Source organism: Malurus melanocephalus, unplaced genomic scaffold (assembly GCF_030028575.1).
Source record: "Malurus melanocephalus ecotype Western Australia unplaced genomic scaffold, MMel_1.1 scaffold_4, whole genome shotgun sequence".
NCBI lineage: Eukaryota > Metazoa > Chordata > Aves > Passeriformes > Maluridae > Malurus > Malurus melanocephalus.
Window position 1 is genome coordinate 2,772,365 of NW_026623236.1, and position 25,373 is coordinate 2,797,737.

At 45.0% G+C, this 25,373-nt stretch overlaps 2 protein-coding genes across 2 annotated transcripts; one reads left to right on the forward strand and one right to left on the reverse strand.

Annotated features, from left to right (window-relative positions):
- The first annotated feature begins 50 nt into the window (after window positions 1-50).
- MTO1 (mitochondrial tRNA translation optimization 1) lies at window positions 51-8,513 on the forward strand. Its single transcript, XM_057369092.1, has 12 exons — window positions 51-263; window positions 410-609; window positions 961-1,078; window positions 1,745-2,034; window positions 4,376-4,488; window positions 4,625-4,815; window positions 5,049-5,179; window positions 5,656-5,860; window positions 5,939-6,110; window positions 6,822-6,940; window positions 7,435-7,592; window positions 7,762-8,513. Exons 1-12 carry the CDS (start codon window positions 53-55, stop codon window positions 7,927-7,929), a joined length of 2,076 nt encoding a protein of 691 aa, XP_057225075.1. The 5' UTR covers window positions 51-52; the 3' UTR covers window positions 7,930-8,513.
- A 9,593-nt stretch (window positions 8,514-18,106) lies between these two features.
- EEF1A1 (eukaryotic translation elongation factor 1 alpha 1) lies at window positions 18,107-22,488 on the reverse strand. Its single transcript, XM_057369106.1, has 8 exons — window positions 22,408-22,488; window positions 21,484-21,674; window positions 20,462-20,641; window positions 20,036-20,332; window positions 19,633-19,783; window positions 19,184-19,440; window positions 18,799-19,033; window positions 18,107-18,509 (listed from the first exon to the last, which is right to left on the reverse strand). The coding sequence occupies exons 2-8, from the start codon at window positions 21,625-21,627 to the stop codon at window positions 18,385-18,387; spliced, it is 1,389 nt and encodes a 462-aa protein (XP_057225089.1). The 5' UTR covers window positions 21,628-21,674; window positions 22,408-22,488; the 3' UTR covers window positions 18,107-18,384.
- Window positions 22,489-25,373: the final 2,885 nt, after the last annotated feature.

Genomic DNA, 25,373 nt, shown 5'->3' on the forward strand with positions numbered 1-25,373 from the left:
CGGCGGCGTTCCGCCTCCTGCTCACGCTGCCGGGAGGGCCGGCCCTGCTGCCATGTTCCTGCGGAGCGGCGGCCGCCGCCTGCCGCTGATCCCGGYGCCTCGCCCCGGGCACCGCCGGGCGGGCAGCGAGGTCGGGGCGGCGGCGGCGCCGCGCTTCGAGGTGGTGGTGATCGGCGGGGGCCATGCGGGCACGGAGGCGGCGGCGGCGGCCGCTCGCGGCGGGGCCCGGACCCTGCTGCTCACGCACAGGATCGGCACCATCGGTACGGCCGCGAGTGCCCGGGGTGGGCGGGGGAAGGTACCGCGGGCTCCTCGGTGTCTCCGGCGTGCGGAGCGGCGCTGAGCCGGGCAGGTCGCGGGAGCTTTGGGTGGCGGCAGTGCTGAGGACGTCCTTATGTCCCTTACCCAGGGGAAATGTCCTGCAACCCGTCCTTCGGCGGCATCGGGAAGGGRCACCTCATGCGGGAGGTGGATGCCCTGGACGGGCTGTGCGGCCGCGTGTGCGACCGCTCCGGCGTTCACTACAAGGTGCTGAACCGCTGCAAGGGCCCGGCCGTGTGGGGCCTCCGAGCACAGATCGACCGCGGCCTCTACAAGGAGAACATGCAGGTGAGGGCGCCGCGGCGTCGGGATACACCGCTGAGGATTATGAAGGAAGGGGRTCTGTTTTGGTTTTCTTTATTTACCTATCAAATCTAAGTGCTTTTCTATTAGGCATTTTATTGCAGTGTAAGTTGTCGGAGMTCAGCATAGTTTAAAAAGTTTTCTCGTGTTTTACATACAGGTCAGGCTTCATGACCAAATAGTTTATTTGAGCTAAAACTTTATGTGAATGAAAGCTTCCACCTGATAGAGTGTCTGCTAAATGAGCTGGTAAAAATTTCTGATATCAGCAAGGTTTGGGATTGCCCACATGTGTCATAACTTCCTAGATTTTTGCAGTAACTCCTTTCATGACAGAAAGAAATCCTTAACACACCACTGTTGACAGTTCGTGAGGCATCTGTGGAGGATCTTCTCCTGACAGAGCCGGAACCAGGCCATCCTGGGAAATGCCAAGTCACAGGAGTTGTTCTGGGTATGTCCTACTAACTCAGTGTTTCAGTTACTCTACACTAAGCAATATTTCTGAGGGGTAAATATTTCTGAGTCATCAGTGCAAAAGATGAATTAAGCATTTCAAATTCATTAGTGAGAAAGATGAATTAGCCAAGAGAGCTGGTTTAGGCAAAGCTGAACTAAATGAGGTTAATATGTGTAATACAAAGTAATATGTCAAAAATACCCAGATTGGTTGTGTTCTKTGATGATACCCAAGTTAATTTTCTCCAGGCTAGTGATACTGAATTCCGTGCTGCGTTTTGAGATTTTATTTGGTAAATGGCATACGCTGCCCTCAGTGTTACAGGACCATGGGGTCCTGTTACTAACAGACTTCATTACCTCTTCCTATTCTGATAAACAAAACAAGCCTGGATATAGATTTTTCCCATGAGTGTTTGTTTTTTTTTTTTTGTTGGGGGTGATTTGGTTAGGAATAATACATATACAGAAATAATTACATGCTGCTTATTGTAGTTGATACTATTGATACTTTTATTATTGAGTTGCTGATTTTGTTTTATAATAGAAGGCAGATAAATCCTGAGTGAACTCTGCTTGCCTAGTTTAAGACAGAAGCACCAGAATACCAGGGCTTTATTGATACTAAAATGTGTGCATCTCTGAAAACTTGCTGTTTCAGGGGATGGGAGCACCATACGTGCTGGGAGCGTTATCCTGACCACCGGTACATTTCTGAGGGGTATGATCCACATCGGACTGGAGATGCACCCGGCTGGGCGGCTGGGGGACCAGCCAGCCATCGGGCTGGCTCACACYCTGGAGAAACTGGGATTTGCTGTGGGCAGGCTCAAGACTGGGACACCGCCCCGACTTGCCAAGGATACAGTTGACTTCAGAGGTCTGGAGGAACGCGCAGCTGACAACCCTCCCGTGCCGTTCAGCTTCCTCAGCGAGGCTGTGTGGATCAAGGTGGGAGACACCATCAAGTGCACCTAGAGCCAGGTGGGGTGTGGTTCAGAGCATGTCTTGCTTGTAAATCGGCCAGGGCTTTGGTGGCTGGAAAAGGCAGCTAGGATGTATTTGTACTGGAGGTGTTATATTTCTGAGGACTCTCAATGCAAGGGAGAAATTGCTTGTGTTCTTTTGAAATCAAGTACCRTTTTACTGTCACATCTCAACCTGAGAACTGAACTTTATTTTCATCTGGTATAAGCATTGTGTGAAATGTGATGCTGCTTCTAGTATTGTTTATGTGCTGGTTACATGGGTGGGTTTACAAAATGCTTTGAGTGTTAGACTTTTACTGTGGAGATTTACAGTGTCTTCCTCTTTAATAATGTCTGGAATAAAATGTTGAAATTAGAGATCATTAATAGTATTGACTAGGAAAGAGWAATGATGGATTTATCCACAGAGCTCAGAAGTGGCAGGTCAACAGTAACTTAAAATCAGAAGTTCACTTTTCTAAAGAAAATCTTGGAAAGTGGGTTATTCTCACATAATGTAATTAAACAGCACAGAATTAAGTATCAGGAGTTAATTTGCCCCAGAGGATATAGGAATTACAATAACTTACTATAATTAAGGTGGGGTGAAAGTAATACCACTTCACATTTTTGGTATGCATAGGAGAGATTRTGAAATGAAGGGTTTTAAATTTAACAGCAAAAAGCTGTTAGACGAACATTCGTAGTAACAATTTTGAGTGAAAATTGGGAACACATTGGGGAATTTATTTGCCATAGGCATGTTCAGAAAAACCATTTTCAGACATTTCTACACATTACAAAATACAAAATTTTTTAGAGACACTCCCAAAAGCCTGCTTAATTTATTGCATCATGGTATAGGTGTTTTGTTTCCTTTATTACTACCAGAGCATCTCATCTGTTATTGTTTAATGGCTAACCCAAGTTTTATCCAGCTAAACAGTGCTTTATTAAATTTGCTGTCCTGATTAGCCAGTTACTGTCGCTGTTGGCCAGACAGCCGACACAAAATAATAGACACAAAGATACACATATACTCACACAAAAAGTAACTCCTTTATTCTGGGACAGGCTTCTTTTATCTGCTTTAGCAACTAGTGCATACATTTGTGTCAAACATACATTAGTTAGTGAAGCTGTCACTTTCTACTCATCAGTATAAGATTAGTAAATTTGCAAAAGCTACAGTATTAGTAATGTTTATAATTGTAAGCTACTGGCATTATTAATTCTACATTCCAATCTTCTTTTTCTCAAGACAGCCAAAAACATAGCATTTTATTCCCATACAAACTGTTAACACTCCCTACAAGTTACTATTGATTAAGTTTTCTGGGATGTACAAGTCKATGAAGTGGCTCCCTTACTGCACCTGCAGTGTATTAATCAAGTTTTCTGGGGTGTATAGACCTTTGACTCCTTAACTTTCTCAAGATACTGTTCTTGTTCTGTGGCATCTAATTCATCTCTGAATGGTTAYATAACCATTGAAAAGTTCTTTATTGAATTTTGTTCTTCAGCTATTGGTTAAGTTCTCTAAAGGGTCRATGAACTTCCTTTCTGTAGGTGCAGTGAGTTAATTTGTCTGGGTTTTCTAGTGACACTCAGCCAACACAGGTCTACATCAAACCAGCTAAAATCAAAGTCAAACATTCCTTAACTAATTAAACATAGTTCATAACAAATATTTTTTWAAAAAAAAATCACAAGTCTCCTGGCTAACTAATACATAACTTGCTATCAGTTTTAAAGACTTAGGGTACAACATTATTMTTATTTTGAATGTGTGTCTGTTGACTCATTTTCAGAAAAATCAGTGGAATACCTTACATGAAGAGGTTTTTTTCAGACTTTGAATTTTTCATATTAAGTGTGGAGTTTTGAGATTTTATTTTTGTCTTTCTCCAAGAAATTTTTTTGGCTTTTTCTTCACCAAACTCTTCCATTGGCTGTTGGCTGTAGSGTCAGTACTTACTCTTCTAACTCCAGAGCCTCTTTTTCCTGTRATCAGTTTAAATGCTGTGATACAGCACGTTGATTTAATGGGTATATTCATCCTGTAATTAGGAATACAGCATATAGAATAGAACTTGAAGTCCAGACTCCCAAATTCTGTCCATTCTCAGTCTGGTTTTCGGCATGTTGCTCAAGCTCTCTGATTGCTCATGTTAGATCTATACAATGGTATGTCAGTGTTACTTAACCACTCCCAGAAGTGAGAGCCAGCCATCATGGAAAAGAGTTTTGGAGCTCTCAGAGTTGTTTTGTGAGGGTACAGTGTTGTGACCAGATTAACCTAGAGCAGCTTTGGCCTCTTCCAGCCAGAAGATCAGCTGTCCTGTTACCTGACTCGCACTAACCTGAAGGCCCAGCAAATTATCTGTGAAAACCTCCACCTGAACAACCACGTCAGGGAGACAACCAGGGGCCCACGGTGAGTGTGTGGCATCAGGCAGGGCTCTCAAAGGGACAAGCTGGCAGTCTCTTTGGAGCTGTGGGTCTCTCCTGCTTCACTTCTGCAAAGTTACTCCTCCCTGTCAGGTGGTGCTCATGGCTGTTTACTGTTGCAGGTACTGTCCCTCTCTTGAGTCAAAGGTTCTGCGCTTCCCAAACCGAGAACATCAGGTGTGGCTGGAGCCTGAAGGCTTGGAGTCCAATGTCATTTACCCTCAAGGCATGTCCATGACGCTGCCACCTGAGCTCCAGGAACAGGTCATCAAATCTGTCCCAGGCTTGGAAAAAGCCAAGATGTTACAGCCAGGTGAAGGAGCTGAACAGTTTTAAATTTATTGGTCATATTTATTTAACAGTTAATGAAAAGCAGGTTTTGTTTAGAGCATAACGAAACAAGGAAATATGAAGCAAAACTTAATTATTGGATGCAGGGATTTTCCTTGATTGTTCAGAAATCATAAATAAAATTGGTAAGCCATTCTGCCCAACTGATTAGCATGACAGTCCCTCCCATAACATCTGTCTTGTTTTGTGTCACAGGCTATGGGGTGCAATATGACTTTTTAGACCCCCGACAACTGACTACTTCTCTTGAGTCACGTCTTGTTCAGCGCCTCTTCTTTGCAGGCCAGATAAATGGCACAACAGGCTATGAAGAAGCTGCAGCTCAGGTGAGCAAATCTGACTGTTGTATATTCAGCACTCAGAAAGGGTTATTGCCTTGGCCTTTGTGATAGAGAGTCTTGCTAGGCCCATTTTGTGTAAGTGAGATGTTCTTACTTTTGTAGCTCACCCTGATTCCAGGCTTGCCCATGATGTTTTTACTTGTATCTGTCCAAGTATCTGCACTTGCTGTCACTAAGGTTGCAGTAACAAAAAGTAATTGGAAGCCCTGTCAAGTGTTTCAGTGTGGAGACTGTGCAGCGGGTGTAATTGAAAACATGTGGGAATTGTCTCCAGACACATCAGCAAGGCCCAGGCACTTCAGACACTCATAACATTGCAAGAAGGAAACTGCCTGGATTGCAAGCACAGGCTGTTGCATTTTCCTGGGTAGTTAGACATGCGAGTCTTTGCGGGCATGTGTGCCAGTGGTTTTGCTAAGAAGAGACCAACAGATGTGTCTGGTTTGTTTCCTGGCTGGCAGGGTGTGATTGCTGGGATCAACGCRTGCCTGCGGGTCCATGGCAAGCCCCCGTTCACTGTCAGCCGCACCGAGGGCTACGTGGGTGTGCTGATCGATGACCTGACCACGCTGGGCACCAGCGAGCCGTACCGCATGTTCACCAGCCGCGTGGAGTTCCGCATGTCCCTGCGGCCGGACAACGCTGACGCCAGGCTCACTCTCAGAGGTGTTCTGGTGTGGCTCTTGCASTGACCAGCCCTGCCTGGCTGTAGACCTTCATCTCACACACCTTCTGTCTCTGCAGGGTTTGAAGAAGCTGGGTGTGTGTCACAGCAGCGATATGAGCAAGCAGTTAAGATGAGAGCTGCTTTAGAGGATGGAATTGCAACACTAAAATCACTTCAGTTTGGCATATCCAAATGGTCCCAGTTACTGCCAGAAGTTCCCATCRGTAGCAGTCGCAGGTCACCTGTCAGGTAAAGGTTATGGCTGAAGCTTTGTGGTTTGACCTATGCTTGCTTTAGCACATCTGGCTGGTGGTTTCACAGCAYTTGTCCATCCTTCCTTAATCTGTCAGTACTCCCAAGATTCCAGTTTTACCACCTTCAGGGGATACACATCTGATGTTTGCCTGYAGAATAAGTATGACATTGGTGTTTTTACTGTTCCACATTTCCTGGTGTTGACATGTGCTCCCAGAGTAAGGAATGCTCCACTGGCCCAGACCATGCTTGCTGTCCTTACACAAAGTCACCAGCTGGTGACAGTTTTGCAGTGGGTTGCGGCTTTGCTAAAAGCTTGGTAAAGCAGCAGTTGATTTCAGGCTGGTGTTGGGTGGTAGCTGTTCCTGTACACAAAGGCCCTTGCTTCCCTTACCCATACTTTATCTCATCTTTTCTGTTGTTTTAAATCAGTGACTAAGACCTGGCTGGCAGAGTCTGTGTGAAARGTTACCCTTGGTGGCCTTGCCTTGTCCCTTCTGTCTTGCTGTATATTTTTGTGAGGAGTCCCTCTTCAAGAGTTTAGTGGCTCTTCTGTGTTCTGAGAGGCRATAGTAGGGAATTGAGCTTGGCTCTGCAGTTGTTTTGGGTTATACTRAGAACTTTGTAAGTTTGAGCTGGGAACAGCTCTCAATCTGCCTTTAAAGTGTGACTCCTTTTTACCATTTTTACTCTTGTTCTCTACAGTGCCTTTGAAATCCTTCAGTATCAAGAAGCCAACATGCAGATTCTGGCAAAGGCTGTMCCAGACCCCCTGGGCAAGCTTGCTCAATGGAGAGAACTGGCAGAGAGATTGAAAATAGAAGGTAGAGTACAAGGGTTAGGCTCTCTCATGGTGATCTGCATACGTTTGTTTAGTAAGGGGAGAGCAGTGTCCGAGTGTGCTTCGTGTTGCTGTTTGGAGAAATTAAACACTCTGATCAGAATGTGAGCATTTTACCATAGGCCACAGCCCTTTGTATGCACTGGTATTTCACTCTGTGGGGTGGGATCAGTTAGTCATGTTCACTCTTGGGGTTTTTTTCCTTCTTACTGCCCCATCAAATTGACCATCCTTTGCTGGGATGAGAAGATAAAAACAACCCATGTACCTAAGTTCCTGTAACAGATCAAAGAGTATGACTTCTTTCAAAGCACTGATGTGAATTGGGCTCTATAGTCTGTCAGGCTGGAAATTTCCTTAGGAGCTTTTGACCATCTCAGTGAAACTGTTCGTTGTGTTTCCAAGACTTCTTGCAAGTGACTTGTTTTACATGAATATCTATTTATTCTGTTTTTCTTGTTCCCCTGATCACCAAAGCTGCCTATGAGTGGTGTGTAGTCAAYCAGCAGCAGGAAATAGAAGAAGTGCGTCGTGATGAGGCGCTCCAGCTGCCAGATGACCTGGACTATTTTGCTATTGACGCCTCCCTGTCTGCAGAGGTGCGGGAGAAGCTGGACTCAAACCGCCCCCAGACGGTGAGTGATTCAACCACAGCAGGGCTGAGCAGAATCCCTTCTGTCTTCTCAAGGGCATGGGAGGTGAAGTAATCAGGGAAAGGAATACCCACAGGTTTTGATCTCATCTCTCACTAGCTCCAGTGTGTAGATTTGGTGTTGGTTTATTTGTTGCTGTCTCCATGTGCAGATTGGTGCAGTCAGCCGCATCCCTGGAATCACACCAGCTGCTGTTATTAACCTKCTGAGATTTGTGAAAACCAACCACCGGAAGATGGAGAAGCTAAAAGCTGTGCCTCACTCTGRGGAGTCCTTCCCAGGGAAAATGTACTCAGACAAAGCAACTTCACAAAGATAGATTTCAGCAGAGTTTTCTGAAGAGAAGACAAAGTTTGTGAAAACACCTTTGTAGAGAATGGCACTGATCCTGGCAGGATCCCCTGTGCACCTGAGCCCCTTCTCAAAACACCCTGGCTGGCCTGATCCAAAGCAGTTCTGGGGCAGTGCCATTGCCTAGAAGAAAGATGATGAATGCACAAAGTAAATGCTCAGAAACCTAAAYACAGCCTGTGATTTTGCTGATGCAAATGGAGAGATGGGAGAASTGCTTTTGAAATTCCACTCATTGGGAAGACTTCAGATAGTCAAAATCTGCATTTTGTAAAGAGCAGTGTTTAGCTCTTCTGAAATGGGTGGATGTTACCACTGCCTGTGGCAGCACAAGAGGATTGGAGCTGAAAAGTGCGTTCTGTTGAGTTTTCACCACTTGTGTTCATAGCTGTGCAGTGACTGTGGACAGGCTGGTGACTCCGCGTGGTGTGTCAGCCAGTGGGAAACACTTGGCTGTGGAAACATATTTAAATTTACTTAGGAGACTGACTGTAAACGCCACATCCTGGAGGTGGTTTTCTGTTTTAAAATAAAGCTTATCTTGGAACTTGCTGAACGTGGTTGTCACTTAGCTTCCAGCAGGGCCTTACAAGTTCACTGGTTGACAGTTCYGACACATAAGGTGGGCAGAGATTCAGTACACAGCTGGGGTGGCAGCTGGATAGGGCTGGGTGCTGAGGAAGGTGCTGAGGGGACATGTGGGAGCCTCCCCATGGACCTCAGCCCTGTCTGACATGCKGGGGGTGTGGGAGCTGGGGGTTTCAGGTCACCACTGGTCCTGCCACTGTTGAGTGAGGTCCAGATCCATTGGATCAACTGGACTGTCGAGTCACTTGCCAGCAAGACACATAGAATTGAATCTCTTGCTGCATACCTACCCAGTCTTTGATTTAAGCAGCAGTCTCTGGTCCTGGTGTCGTTTCTGAATATCCTGTGGCTTCAAGTCACATTTTGTTAAGTTGAATCAGAGAACCGTACAGGTTGAAAATACCCTTAAAGTCATTGACTTCAATCAAATAAATATAGCTGTCCTTTTGAAATTACGATTGTGGAAAATTTTCCAGCCTGTTTGCTCTGGGTGAGGGTTTCTTCCCTGTGCAGAGAAAGGAGGCAGAGCAAATCCTTTTTGCTGACAGACCCTGTCATGTAGCAGGAGGACAGGCAGAGTTTACAGCTTGCTTTGGGGCACCATCCACTTGCCTGAAAGCACTTTCCTGTCACCAGCCCCTGGCTTGTGCAGAAGAGGTTCGGACAGGTGATCTGTAGGTCAGTTCATGTCAGAATGGCTTGGAAAAGCTAGTATCTGTCTGCCCCTCTGTGTCTGTGACCTGTTTTCCTGTCAGCTGTGTTGATGTTGTACATTCAAAGATGTACTTCAACCTTGCAAGTCTTGAGTTCAGCATAAGAAAGATAGGTATGCTTTTCTGCAATTAACTCAGGCTCCAGGTATGGTGCTCATGCAATTCCAGTTCTATGAACCCAAAGAAACCCTGAATCTGGTGCCTCTCTGTATATTCGAAGTAGCAGAACTTCGAATTTTATGCTTCCTTCACTGCATAATCTTTGTATTATGTTTGGCTTTGACACACCTCTGTAAAAACTTAYGTCTAGTTTTTATGGCCTAGGAAGAAAGCCCTATTGATACCTTCATCCTCTCACTTTTAATCCCATTATGGAGTCTCAAAATTGCATTTCCTAGTTCTTGTCAGCAGTCATTTGACAGGACTAATTAGCTTCAATAACATGTGTCTTTAGAGGCAAGTATCTCACACTCTGCTACAAAAGGAAATGTGTCCCTGAGCTTTTCATCTAAATTTATTTCTGTGTTTCTGGTCTCACACATACAGCATGAATGAAAGGGTGATTTCACTGAGCTGGGCTGCACCAGTGTGGAAGGAAGAGCAAAAGGAGGGGAGTTTTGCTGTTCTTACCTTTAACAATTTAATAATGTACAGCTGTGGTSTAACGAGGGGGAAGGGGTTAACTTCAGGGGAAATTGAAGGGGTAAGTGCCATGGATGCTTTGCCTCCCAGCAGATCTGTAACAACTGCTCTTTCTGTTTCAGCGTGAAGTGGGTCTTTGGCCACTGGTGAGTTCCCTTGTTAAGACAGGGTGTCCTCTGTTCACRTATGTGGGTTAATGATGTTCATATTTGCTGAAATGGAAAACCTGGCATGTGCACAAGTTTGAGGACTGGCTGTCCCTCAGGTATTGGTTTCATGTATACACAGCTTGCCACAATATTTTGTGCTTGTTGAACAGTTCTTGTTTGAGAAGACTTTTAACATGAAAAGAAATCATTGCTGCAAGTAGTTCTATTCATTTTGTGAAGAAAACTGAGCACAGAAAGGCTGAATAATCTGTAAGTAGCATGGGCAGCTAGGAGGGACACCCTGTGCTGTCTGRTTTCTAACCACTGGAGGTTTGTTACAAGGCCCAAGGCTCGGTTTTTACACAAAGACAAAGTGAGCTTAGACCCTCACAGGTCCTGGGAAGACCAACAGGATGGGAAGGGCAGAACTGGAGGAGCCTGCTCTCAACATGGGTTTCTGCTTGCTTTTCCTTGTCTGTACAGTCATGAATGGCACTTTGTTGTCCTGTAATCCTTGCTGTGAGCAGGCAAACAGGGAGGGAGGATGTGAGGTGAGATTCACCTAACCTGTTGCACACACCAATTGCCTTTGTGTTCTCTGCTTCGATGCGTATGTCTCTTTCCCCTTCCTGCAGAACACAGGCCTGGTGATCAGCACTTTTTCCTCAGATCTCTACTATCTTATCCCAGATTTTTAAGACAACTTTGTTTCCTTCCCTACTCTAGTTTTCATTTCACRTGGTACTTGAACTGAGCACTTTCTTCATATTTTCTTCATTTCTACCTGAGAGATGAAAGCAAGAGAAAAACGGAAAGACATTTTATGCTAGTGTTGCGGTTTGAATGAATTTAATGGGAGCAAAACACTCCCAAGTTCCAGCAAACCTCTCCCTCTCTTTTCCCCACCCGGGTCCTGGAGACAAACTTTTCCACAGAGAGGAAAGTGAAAAGGAAAAAAAACCTATTTATTTAAAATTATAAAAACAACAACAACAAAAAAAACCTGTGAAACCAGCTGTTGATCCCAAAGCCTTTCTCTTCCCTTCTGGGAGTAGCTTCCCCTCCAGGGCCCCCAGAGGGGTGCTCAGAGTCTCTCTGGTGGTTCACTGAAGGATCTTTCTCGCCTGTCGTGCCAAGGGAATCCTCCAATTCTCAGACGACGAAGAAAAAAAAAATTCGAGGAAAAACAAGTCCAAAGAAAGGAAGAAAAAAAAGGAGCAGTCCCAGAGAGCAGACAGTTTCTTTTCTGCCACTGATCCCGAAAGAAAAAGAAAAAGTGTGTGTCTTGTCCCTTTCCCTCCTATTGTCCTTGAAGGGAGGAACATCACCAAACAAACCAGAGCAGTCTCGACTAATGTATAGTTACAGAAGGGTTGTTCAACTTTCCTCTATCATAAGCAGATGATAGGAATACAATACTCAGCTAACCTAGGACAGCTAGGAACTGCCACCACTGCAACCTTTGATGGTCTCAGTGCTGCTGGGATGCTTGCAATGGTGCAGCAATGGCTGAGCTATGAGGATTGTCTTAGTTCCCTGCTTGGCTGGCCCTTGGCAAAGCGCAGTGTGCCTCCTCTGTGCACTGTCCTTGCACATTGTTAAGGAGCAGTCTTCACATGGAGTGATTTTAGATGCTCAGGGGTTACCAGCTTTGAAGACTGCACTTCCCAGATTGTGTTTCTTGTCTCAGGATATCTTTTGGTGGATACAGGGAGAAATTTACCATCCCCTTGGAGATGCTGTTTCCACTGAGGAGATGCTTTCAATTCTTCTCATCAAACCATGGCCGGTGTTTCCATCTTTTGCCATGAACTTCATGGGGCTACTGAGAAATAAAATGTGTCTTTCCTCTCCTGTGAATAAAACTAGAGGTGTCTAGGCATTTGGATGGGAAATGGGAGGCCTGCTCTGCAATTACTGTTACATAAAGGGTGGAGAAAAAAGTATTGATTCTTGATCTGTTATTTTAATGACAGCGATGCTTTAGGTGAACAAAACGGTGTTTTTGTCTCCTCTCTAAATTCCTGTGCAGGTTTAACCCTTCATGTGTAGTTGTGAGGGAGGAGACAGATGTGGATCCCCATCAGGGGATCTTTGACTCTGTACTCACCATCATGGGCTCACCACGCTGGCCCTTGAGCTCTGTGCCAGGGGGTGCAGCGGATGAAGCTGGAGGCTGCAGCTCTTTGCAGACCTGACTGGATATTCTGATGGCCTGTGAAGTCTCCTTGGGGTGCTCAGGTGTGAGTAGGCATGGCTGTGCCCCCAGAGCACGGGTGCCTCGCTGCTGCTGCAGGAGCGGGTCACAGGGCCACYCGAGGGGCTGCACTGGGCAGGGACAGCTGGGCAGGGCCCGGGCTGCGCTGGGGACAGAGGCAAAGGAGGGAAGGTGACAGTGGAGGCGGAACGAGGGAAGGTGACAATGTTGGTTTGCAGCTCCCAGCACARGCCCCGGGGCTCACATTCTCAGGCACCGCTGGGCACTGATAAGCACCCGCTGCTCTCGTTCCAAGGCACTGATGTGGGAGAGCAGGCACGGAGCCAGGGGGGAAATGAGCTCACTGTGCCTCACAGGGCAGCAAGACAGGCCAGGTGACAAAGCCACACCAACGTTTCTTCCTTGCAGTGCACTGTGCTCTACCCTGGAAATTGCCGTGCATGGCCAGCTGGTGGCCTGTGTCACACGCGYACGGCATTTTTGGCGTCCCAAGTGGAAAGGCTGCAGTGGCCGCTAGTGCTGAGCTGGCACTTGGGAGGTTTTGTCCTTGTCCCACTGCACCTCGGGAGACTTTGGCCAGGTGGCAGGTGACAGGGCTGGCTCGGTGGCGTTGCCCCGGGGCCGGCGGGCGGACAGCGGCGGGAGCGGGCAGCGGGGCGGTCACCGGCGGTGATCTCAGCTCTCAGCTGTGCCACGGCTGGAGCAGTTCGGGGAATGCGTGCCCAGAAATGAGTCGCAGGAATTACCCTCACAAGGAAGTGACTGCAGCAGAGCAGAGCCCCCATTCAGGGCTGTTTTCCGTTTCCCGGTCCCTGGGCACATACATACATCCCGTTCTTCTCCGAAGAATTAGGACACTGTCATCCATAAAAGTGCTTTAGCAGCAGGCTAAGTGATATTGGTTCTTAGTAATGACAGTCAAGAAAACTTATAATTGCATTTGAATTAATCGATTCCTTTTTTTTTTCCTCTAGGAAAGGCTATTGAAGGACTTGTTCTAAATAGTGACAGCTCAACACCAACAATCCTACATCTCTCTCTCCAAAATACTAATGTCCTGTTAAGCAGAGCCACAACCTAGCTTATAAACGAAATATTTAGGAAATATTTATGAAATATTTAATAATAATAATATATAAWAATATAAAAKAAATAATACACATAAATAATTACTAATTATGAATAACTAAATATTCATTTGGGGGCATTTCACTTTGTTTGCGAAGGAATTAGCTTAGAATCCAGCTTCAGAATAGGAACTGCAGACTTTTAAGAAGTCTGGCAACTGCAATTATTAAAAAAATAATAAGTAGGCACCATATCAGTTTATGCAGATGTATATATATATATAGATGTATGTATATAGTTTATGTAGATGTTATATATATGATATAGATGTGCATGCATGTGCGTATTACACATACATAAAATAAGAAAAGGGCATTTTGCATAAGATGTGCCCATGTGGCTGCAGATAAGTGGAACCTGAAACTTGCTTGTAAATTTCAGCCCTACCTGCAATCAAACCCMTCCAGGAGGGGATGTTTGTCTTGCCTTTTCATCTCTGTGCACGTTTGGAGTCAGCAACTTCCCCAGCTTGCCAGCTATGCTGAGCTGTACAAAATAGGGACCTGGGGTGGAAAAATGCTGTGGCTCTTGCTTTTGTATTAAATAATCCAGATTTTACTGGGCTGAAAGGGAAAATGTGACTGCTGTGACGGCTGCTGGCAGGGCCCTGAGTTAGGCTCAGAGCTGGCCCTGCTTTATTCCAGTGACTATGTAATGCAAAAAAATAGCGTATTAACCCACAGAGTAGTGTTTGTGCTGGGCCTGAGCTAGCAGAGGCTCTTGCAGGAGCATGCCCAGGGTCCTGGATTGCTTCACTGAGAAGATCCAGGAGAAAGCCTTAGCAAGTACCTCAGCACACTGAGGGCAAACCTGTTCCACTGCATCCTTAAAATCCCACACTTGGCCCATGGGGATGATTCACCAATGAAAGTTTAGGTACTTCCCAATTTGTTTTGTTTTTTTTAAAGGAAGAAATAAGCACAACCTGCACAAATTCAGAACTGTCAAGCACAGGTGCAGCATCTTGGCTGACACTCCATGTGCTGCTGTCCCACTGTCCCCCCACCCGCAGCTTGGGGACCCTTCATCACTGATTTATCTCCTCCTTTCCTCGGTATGTCACTCAGAACCTTTCAAGGAAAAGTATGGGTTTGACTGTCAYCTTATCAGTGCAGAGAAGCTGGCAGATTTGAATTATGTTGAGTAAATATTTGAAACATAAAAGTATTAAAGAATTATTGATCGSCAGCCAGGGAAAGTAACCTGATTTTTTTTAAAAGCAGGCAATTAGGTAATGGATTAATAATGCAGAAATAATCTAAGGGACTAAAGAGGACTCAGAAAAGGCTAGAAAACCACATCTTCTGTACCTTGGAAATTTTGCTATCTACCAGATGTTTCTTCAACTCTTTTGCACCCCAGCTGCCCTCTTCTTCCTCTTAAAGTGAAGGGGTTTCAGGCCTCTCCTTGGTAAGCAGGAAGAGCATTGCAAGAGAAAGGACAATTTGGCCCACTATTACTTTCCATGGTCAGTTGATTCCWGTTTAGCTTATAGTTTAGGTATTGTTTAAGATTTGCAATTTCAGAAAACTAAATTCCTGTTTGGTGCAGTCAAATGACATGAAAAAAAAATTGAGTTATTGAAAATAATAGACTCAAAGGTGTTAATACTGTCAGGAATTTACAACTTGTAGTGGAATGTGAGAAGTTCTCATAGAAAAGAGCTTTGGGTGAAGCAGATGCTTTGAGCAGGACCTCCGAGGTGCTCAGGGTCCCTCAGTGCTGCTCGGCAGCAGCTTACCAGCCAGGCTCCCTCTGGGCACTACATAAACACAGAACTAGGACAAATAAAAACCAGGTGGGTTGTGTTAATCACCAAGACTGAATTTACAAAGTTCCTTTACAGATAATAATTTAGCACCAATGAGAAGAATATCCCTGTACAGTACAAAGTTTGTTTTACATGGCTTATCTTGACCAAATCTAAAATTTAAAATGCATGTTTACAGGAATMATTTTTCAGAATTTGTCAATACCTTTCAAAATATATTGAGGCAGCTGGAGTCAGAATGTGAGTTAGTCTTTCACCTGCAATTTCAGTAAAGTAAGTTATTCCAGTTATTAGCCTTGCACAAGCTGATCTAATGAAAATGCCTCTGGGCATGTCCATTTTATTACAGCCTGAACTATCCACCCAAGGAACCAAAACTGAGCAAGAAGWTTCTTGGTGACAGCACTGCTTCATTTCCCTGTGAAGACCAACCAGCCTTTGTCCTATCTGTCCCCCAGCACCTCACCAGATACATTTCTGGAGTACTTCTGTGAATTAAAAGCCCTTTGGACTCCCAAAGCACGCATCAACAATGAAAAGGAAATGCAAAAATCAGTGTTCCAGCCAGTTTTCTGCCTTCAGCACTGGTTCCAGCACCATGGCACTGTGCTGTCACACCTTTATATAAACACCACCAGCATTGCAAGACAGGGAGAAAAGAGTTAAGGACAGCTGTAAAAGTTGCATAAAGAAATAAGCAGGCAGAAGACAAATACAGTTCTCAACTAAGAACATTTATTAAAAGTTTGATCAAAGTAGTTTTATTCCCAAGTTTTGTTTACAAAAATTCTAACAATTTCCCCAGGTAGTCAAAGATTAATAAAAGAACTGAGATGGCATTACATTAGCGCATAGAAAGCGAATCTGGTCTATAAAAGTTAGAACTAAAAAAAAAAAGTAAACCAAATGTGTAAAATTTAGGCTTTAAATACATGAAAGCAATTGCTAGTATTGCAGGCAGAGCAATCCCAAGTGTTTTGCTGCACACATGAAGTTGTTAGATGCAATACTGCTCCAGGGGTTTTTCCCTGCTGGAGGCCAGACCAGTCCCTCTGCCAAATTAACACAGCTGACTCTTGCTCTTCAGCTGAGCCATTTTAACGTGGCCCATCCTCCCAGCAGCTTTGGCAGCTGATCTACCCCTGCACAGCCGAGCTGGGGCCTCTTGCCAAAATACCAGCACGGGAACCCCCACCCACCCCTGCTTAGCGGCAGGGCAACTGTTAGCACCTAGCAGCATCTCAGRTAATTTTCCCCGAGGATTTGAAACAGTTGCTTACTGCAAGCCCATTTCCAAACTGCCATGGAGCAAGTACACCCAGCTGAAGACAGTCCTGTGCAACGTGCACTGAGGTACTCCAGACTGGGTGTTGCATATCCAGGCTCTGGCCGGCCAAACTAAACATCCTGCACCTACAAAGGAATGTGAAGGAAATGTAACAAGCACAGAGCCGGGCTGAACACAGCTTGTGCCAAAGCTGCTTTGCTTTTCATCCAAATTAGAACTTTGCTGAGCCAGTCTGACCAAGGCCTCTTGGAAAAAATTTAGTGGTTTAACTGAAAAACATGCAAAGATTTGGCAAGATAATTTCAAGCTTTATTATGGCAACAGAAGGTCTGCCTCCATTTTGAAGTTATGTACTTCCTGTTGCCTTGGGGACATTAACAAACCGCCAGAAGCAGAATTTAAGCAGCAAAGCTTTCTTTACTGAATTCCATAGCCTGCTATGAAGCCCCCTAGCCCTTGCTTCCACTGTAATTGGTACAATCTATACCTCCAAAAACTGTGTGTAATGTTCCAACGTTTCACTGCAGTTAAGACACAGAAGGTGAGCAGAAAAGGAGAAAAACCAAAGAGCATGAAAGTAAGTAACAGCAGTTCAGATCTATCCAAGCAGTACAGATACGAGTTCCTGCAGAGCAAGCACACAGCTGGAGAAGGAAAGGAAAACAAATGAGAGAATACAGCCATTACAGGCAGAACAAACATACTGGTGCCAYAGAACAACAGTCCCTCAAAGATACTGAATTCTTTTTGACCTTTCATGAGGATGCTGTGGGGAAATCATGCAAAAGGTTAGTAAAACAGCTGCGTCATTATGCAAGGCAGCTCTGATTATCCATTAACAGCTTGCCCCCATTTACCAATTTGAAGCAAGGATTCTGTGCTGGAATTCTTAATTATTACAGCTGGTATTCTTACAGCCCAGAATGGTTTACTTGGGATTATTTATCTAGTGTTTAATAATAATTGTTTTGACTAGGTACCCAGGTCCCCATTCACTGACATCCAAATCTTCAACCTGTTGTTAAAACGACAGGTACCCAGTCCCCCTGTGCCTTTTGATGCAGGCTACAGTGGTGGAGCACTTCAGAGATTGCATCCAAGTGTAATTCTAAACAGAAGTTTAGATTTGGCTATTTAATGTCTTTATAATACAGATTTTAAAAAAAATCTTTATGTAAAAGTGTTTAAAGAGCTACACAACAGTTTATCAGTTCCCCAGAAAAAAAAATCTGGTTTTGCTTTTGACTACAAAAATCAGTGTACAAAATGTTGGAAACCCAACATTAGTCTCTGTTCAGAACTTTTTAAGGTTAAACGTGTTCATACAGTTTCTTCTTCTAAATGTAGTTTTCTTGGTTTACTCGATGCATAACAAGAATGCACCAAAATACTGTAACTTTAGTTACCTAGTATTTGGACAATCCWATCTAAAWTTTTTTTAAGCAAGCACCAGAAAAGTAATTTAAGGCTTAGATCAGTTAAAAAGTAAACCTACAGCTGAATTTTGCTCTACTTTTCAGAAACRATTTGGAGTATTTGCTTCGCAACTTCTGAACAATTTAAGTATTAAAGATCCTTTCTTATCCCACCAGGACTAGGTAAGAGCTTTTGCAATAAACTTAACATTAACCCAAAGAACACAGAGACATAGCATTGAACTTCTGTTTTAATGGTCTCAAATTCTGTGACAGATTTTTGGTCAAGTTTCCATTTTAAAAAATTTATCGATTTTAAAGACTAATAACTTAAACTGCCACGAAACAAATGGTCCACAAACATTCCTTTCCTTCTGAAGCTTTTACGATGCATTGTAATCATTAACCAGTCTTTTGCTATTAAACTTAAATGGCCAATTGAGACAAACAGTTCTGAGACCGTTCTTCCACCACTGATTAAGACTGAGGTGGCAGCTGGTGTACAGAATTTTCATTTAGCCTTCTGGGCCTTCTGGGCAGACTTTGTGACCTTGCCAGCTCCTCCAGCCTTCTTGTCAACTGCCTTGATGACACCAACAGCGACCGTCTGCCTCATGTCACGCACAGCAAAACGACCTGAAAGCAAAAACATATTTTATGACTTCTGTCTATGGCCGTGTAACTCAATCCCAATTKGCACAGTGGCAATGCACAGGCTGGTGTAAATGAGCCAGTGCAACTCTAAGACTGGACTGGGACAGAGCCATCACCCTCTGCAGGGTATCCCTGTACCAGTAAAATCTTGGTTCCACTTCATTTTAAGTCACGGCTTGTAACAMCATTTCACAGAACACAGTGTCCTGGTATTAGACATCAAGGAGTGTCTGTCTCTTCCAGAGACCAGTATTAATCTGAGATGCCTTACCGAGAGGAGGATAATCAGAGAAGCTCTCAACACACATGGGTTTGCCAGGGATCATATCAACGATGGCAGCATCTCCAGATTTCAGGAATTTGGGGCCATCCTCCAGCTTCTTGCCAGAACGACGATCAATCTTCTCCTTGAGCTCAGCAAATTTGCATGCAATGTGAGCAGTATGGCAATCCAGCACAGGGGCATAGCCAGCACTGATTTGGCCAGGGTGGTTCAGGATAATGACCTAGGAAACAAAGGAAATTGGAAGTGGGGTGATTTTGAACAGTGTCCTACAAAGGCAAGGAGGTAATGAGATTTGCTTCAAGCAAATAGGACACAACTCTATGTCASTTTATAGCTTAGCCTGCAAGTAAAGAACAAGACTTCTGTGTACCTGCGCAGTGAAGCCAGCAGCTTCCATGGGAGGATCATTCTTGCTGTCACCAGCAACATTACCACGGCGAACATCTTTCACAGACACGTTCTTAACATTAAAGCCAACGTTGTCACCAGGCAGAGCTTCACTCAGGGCTTCATGGTGCATCTCAACAGATTTTACTTCAGTTGTTACATTGACAGGTGCAAATGTAACCACCATGCCTGGCTTCAGAACACCAGTTTCCACACGGCCGACTGGTACAGTACCAATGCCTACAAACAAGAAACAACATCAGTAACTCAGCTTAACCAATATATGCCCTTGTGGAGGGAAAAAAAACCCCTACTTGAGACAAACATTATGATCTTTGACTTGGAAAAAAACAGTTCTTGGACAAACGCCTGCATTTCTGGCCATACATCAGCTGCTGCTGGCAAGCAAGCAGCGTTATAGAGAACACGTACCGCCAATTTTGTAGACATCCTGAAGAGGCAGACGCAGAGGTTTGTCAGTTGGACGAGTTGGTGGCAGAATGCAGTCCAAGGCTTCAAGGAGGGTGGTTCCGCTGGCACTGCCATCCTTACGGGTGATCTTCCATCCCTTGAACCAGGGCATCTGTAATGGAAACAAGGCCCAGGTTAATCTGGATGCCAAATTTAATAACACAAAGTTGGAAAAGCCCAAGTGGTATCTCTTAGTATTATCACTATTTACTGTTGTAAAGCAAGAATGTTTAAAGTGCTAGGATTTTATCTTGGACTTTTGGCACTTCCAAACTTAACTATTTAAAAATGTGTGCATTTTATCATTGCATGTGTCTTAAAACTTCTACTTTCATGCCTTAGTGCAAGTAAATGCCAAACCTACATTAGAGCTAGGCTCCAGCATGTTGTCGCCGTTCCAACCAGAAATTGGCACAAAAGCCACAGTGTCTGGGTTGTAGCCAATCTTCTTAATGTAAGTGCTGACTTCTTTGACAATCTCTTCATATCGCTTCTGGCTGTAAGGTGGCTCAGTGGAATCCATCTTGTTGACACCGACAATCAGCTGTTTCACACCCAGGGTGTAGGCCAGAAGGGCATGCTCACGGGTCTGGCCGTTCTTGGAAATACCAGCCTCAAACTCACCAACACCAGCAGCAACGATCAGGACAGCACAATCAGCCTTTGAAAAGAATAAAAAACACCCTCAGTATAATGCTTGCAAGTAGGTCACAGCACTACAAGGAAACCCCTGAACAACCAAGCAACAACCTTCCTGACCTCCTCAGATCCTCAAGTTTTTTTCACATACCTGAGAAGTTCCAGTGATCATGTTTTTAATGAAGTCTCTGTGTCCAGGAGCATCAATGATGGTGACGTAGTATTTGCTTGTTTCAAATTTCCACAGGGAAATATCAATAGTAATACCACGCTCACGTTCAGCCTTCAGCTTGTCCAAGACCCAGGCRTATTTGAAGGAACCTTTGCCCATCTATGGTTACAAGAGAACCCAATTTTTAGTCTCATAAAAAAAAAAAAAGAGTTCTGTATCAGCACTTACTTCAGGAAGTTCACACACTGGCTAAAGAACAAATTCTAATAATAGTAACTGGCTGAACATCGAAAAACATTGCTGCTCATAAAACAAGCAACAAGATACACTTGGCCCTACTGGTGAGAGATGCCAACCGTTTTTTGTTTATTGAACCTGTTGACAACTCAGGCCCCTTGACAGCTTGTTAATTACACTAACGCATCTTTATGATAGAGCTCTTGAGCCTCAGTCCTGCTATCCAGTGTGCTCTACAGATTCAAGTTCCTACTACTTCAATCTTTGCAATAATCAACATTTTAGATTCCACTTTGCCCAACGTTTGCCAAACTTCATTTTTTCATGTTTTTATGACCTATACTGTTGTTAGACAAAAAGAAAAAAATTGAAACTCTCTGATTTTCATAAYAAACTTCAATACTTGAACTTCTTTTAGTTYCACCCTCAACCACATGTATGCAGTATGGTCATTTAACTCAATTCCTGATGTTGCTATTCAGATCCAGCTTTAGACTATCTTCTGTTCTCTTCCTCTACATGCCACAGTTTGAGCTTCTCCAACTAACACAATGGCAGACTGAACACTTGTTCAACGTCGGGGACAACTGCAAACCAGCTGCYGCACTGTGGTCATGCAACACTGAGCCACTTGTTCAGTTTGGGSCAGAGGCAACCAAACCGCCTCCCCGTGGCCACCGAACGCTTTRCAACTTCACTTTGCAACTAAGGGTCTATTCATTCCTGCACCCGCGAATTTTACTGGCTGCCACAGGCCCACACACCTCAGCTGCTTCCTTCTCGAACTTCTCGATGGTCCTCTTGTCGATGCCCCCACATTTGTAGATGAGGTGGCCGGTGGTAGTAGACTTGCCAGAATCGACGTGGCCGATGACGACGATGTTGATGTGGGTCTTCTCCTTTCCCATTTTGGATATTAGTTCAGTTCTTTCTTTCGGCAAAAGAGAATCGACACCTGTAAGATCCCCAGAAAAAAGCTGGTTACGCCTCGGGCCGGGCTGAGGGACAGCAATGGCGGCGCCACATGCGGGGTGGCCGGGCCGGGGTGGGGGCCCCGCCCCGGCGGGGGAGGGGAGGAGCGAGGCGGGCAGGCCGGGGGCCCCTCRGAGCGCCCCTCGCGTCGCCCCCTCCCCGGGCTCGAGTTACCCCGGCGGCGGTGGCTGGAGAGCGGGGCGGCGGCGAGCGGGCCCGGCGGGCAGCGCGGAGGGCGGGGCCGCCCCGCTCCTTTGTGTGACTCACCCCGCCCGGGCCGCCGCGTCCTCCATTTTGTGGCGCTGGCGGCGGGCGAGCAAGGCGAGCGGCCATTTTTGCTCTCGTGCCCCAGCACCCCCCTCCCCCCGCGACGGCCGCCGCCGCCCGACGGTCCCGCACGGCCCCGCGCGTTTTCGCGCCTCCGCCCGCGGGACACAGGAGAGGCGGCCGGGCGCCTTCTGCCCCACGCCCGCCCAGACATGCCGCTCCCCCGACCTCAGCCCGGACCAGGGGGGTWTGCACATGGTAATCGAGGAGGACGATGCGCCGCCATCTCGCCGGCCCACGCTTCCCTGCCTGCCCCTCCGCCCCGATTTCCGCTAGTGCCTCCAGCGTCTCCTTCCCCCCATCCCTCGGCACCCACCACGCCCCAGCTCGGCGCTCGCCAGGCCTCCGGGGCGAGCGGACCCCGGCCCGGTCCGACGGACGCGCCTTACCTGCTCGGCGACGGCGGCAAACCCGGAGCCAAAAAGACCGTCAACGTGAGCGCCGCCCCTTATATACCCTGGGAGGGGGCGGGGCCTCGGCGACACGTCACCGCTCCCGGCGGCCCCGCGGCCCCACCCCCGTCAGGGCTGTGCGGGACCCGGCCCGGCCCGGCCGGCCATGTGCTGAGGGATGGGCAGGGAGCGGTGTCCCTCCCGCGCGGGGATAGAGAGCGAGCGGGGGGGAGCGGCCGCGTTGTCCGGGAGGGAGCGGGGCAGCACCGACCAGCKCCGGCCCCTCTGCAGGGCCCAGCGGCTCGTCGGGCCTGGGCGCCGGGCAGCGTCAGGCCTGGCGTCATGGCCCCGTTGGGGGGGTGAGGCATCTGGCGGAAGTCCCCGGGGAACAGCCCCCGGCAAAGCAATTGCATTTCGCATTAGGGACGCAGAGGAACGCAATCAGCGAGATTAGAAACGTTGAGTGAGTTACCCTGACCGGCAGGTAACAACTGTCGGCTAAACATCACAGAATACAAGATCTCCCCCTACCCCAGTAGGTTGCAAGTCTCCAGAATCAAAGTTAGGGAAGGAGGGGGACAGCAGGAATTTCAGGAAGCTTATTACACCAGAATAAGAAGCCATCGTTTGGCTTTTTAAAAAAGAGCAATCTTTTTCAGTCTTTGTTGTACCATTAGAGAACAAAAGTTGACTCGACTTAGAAAACTTCACAAAAATACAAATCAAGGCAGACTCATCTCCAGCAAAGATGCATCTGAAGTGCAAACATAGCAATCACAGAACTATTCAGGACATGGGGTCTCTGACTGCAAGAAGTGGCCCCATACCGTATGTTCACATGAGAAAAGTCACAGCCCTGGCAAATTATTTTTAGAAYCATGGCAATGAGGAGTCACAAAACAGCTTACAATATCATAAAAAATAAAGGCCCTCATGATTCCAGTGGATTCTCTCTGGTTTACTCACTTGTAACTGATGTAAGAAAATCCACTGAATATTAAACATCTATACCCACTCAAGGGAAATTAAGCTGAGAAGCTGAATTATRTTATTTTTAAATTATCTGCAAAGCAACATAGTCCATATTCTTACTCAGCTACATCATTATATGCCTGTGAGAAATAGTTACTAATCTATAGACAGCTATACTCCATTCATTTCTTGGTATGCGCTTCAGGTTGCAGTTATAATGCAAAGCAATAGCTTCTTGTTMAAAAACAAACAAAAAATAACAGCAAAATAATAATAATACCTCATGCATCTACATATCTATCCTTTCACTTGACTTCACGTTTCTCTGAGGTAAACCCAGCATCAAATTCATTAGAGAGCAGTAAACTTAGTATTTCATGGTTTGATATGGAATTGAAGTATTTCCATGAGATCTGGTATTTTTCCCAAATAAAACTTTAAAAAGATGCATTTTGTTAAAAAAAAAAAGAGAGATGTCATTAGAGAAGATGCTGAATTTAGAATACACSTTTTACAAAAATAACCAGTTTCTAAGTAAAACCTGCAAAAAGGTCRCATATTAAACACACACTATTTTTTTAAGAAAGGAAAAAAGTAATCAAATTCTCTCCCACCCCTTCCTATGTTTTTTAGCAGAGATTGGTGGTGGGGGTGAAGGGAAGATAGAGATGGTTCAGCTTTCCTCTAACCCTCAGAGGCAGTTATTTGTGAAGACATTGCATATGAAGAGACAGTAATAAAAGAATAGGAAAAGGAAAGCAGTCCACTTTCTGGAAACGGAAATGCCCTATAGTGAAGTGATTTCGTGGTTTGGGTTGACCAAAGTATAATATTTGGTAAGAATGCTAGAAAGCACTTTTAGGGTCTTCTATAAAGCAAAGACTGTCAACACAGCTAAAAGGCTTTATTCTTCAGGATTATTTGAAGTTAACTTCTAAAACGTATATTTCGTAGGGTGTATTTTTAATGGACTGATATATCAAAGAATCAATTTTCATAAAAASGTAACACTTCCCAAATGTAGTCAATTACTTGTGCCTGAACAGGGAGAGAAGGAAGGAAATATGTTATTAATTTCTTACATGGTCCATACTAAAATGCACATCTCTAATATTTTAAAGATACTTTACTTAGAAGACTATTTCATAAATAATCGTAGTGTTTCTTAAGAGAGTAATTTTTTGTGGCATCTACATAGCTATGAAAGCTGAATTTGTGTTACAAATTTTTAAACATGGTCCTAGTTTAAGTCTGCAGCAGTTGTTTCCCCCTCTCCATTTTTTTAAATGAGTTTTCAAAATAATTTTATTATTTCTTCTTTAGTTTGACCAATACATGCTTTTATTCTCTCAACAATTAGTGTATCTCTTCTTGTCTGTTCTATTAGCAGAACATTTCTATTATCAATCTCACAAATATTTATACAGCTGGGAAGCTTTTGATATATGAGTAGCCTCTGATAATTCAGTGGAAATGCATTCTGAAGAATCCTCTCAGCTAAGATAAGAATGCYTACTCTTGACTAAAAACTATATGCAAACAGCTGGTTAAAATTTTAGAATTTATTCTTTTGGTAAAATTCATCACTTTGATATGTAATGTTTAGGATGGAACACAGATAAGAGATTTCAAGAAGTCAGGGTCTTTTGGGCTTTGAAATAGGGCATATTCAAATCAGACTGATTTCAGAAATAGGAGGACTTCTTTGTGGGCAAAAATTACTCATTCTYCTTTGATGGCTGTGAACATTTGCTACATTGAAATATCCTATATTCACGTCTCCAGTGTAAGAACACATAGAATGCTCTAAAGCATTTGTATTGTAGGAACCCATACTGAAACCACCATTTTAGAAGGGCTTTGAATSTCAGATCAAATGATACTAGAATGAAAGTAGTGCTGTGAGTATCTAAGCCAAATTTTCTAACTTTAAAAAGCATATGTTTACTAGATTTTGAGTTCACAGTAGCTACTGCAGCATTACTTCCAGT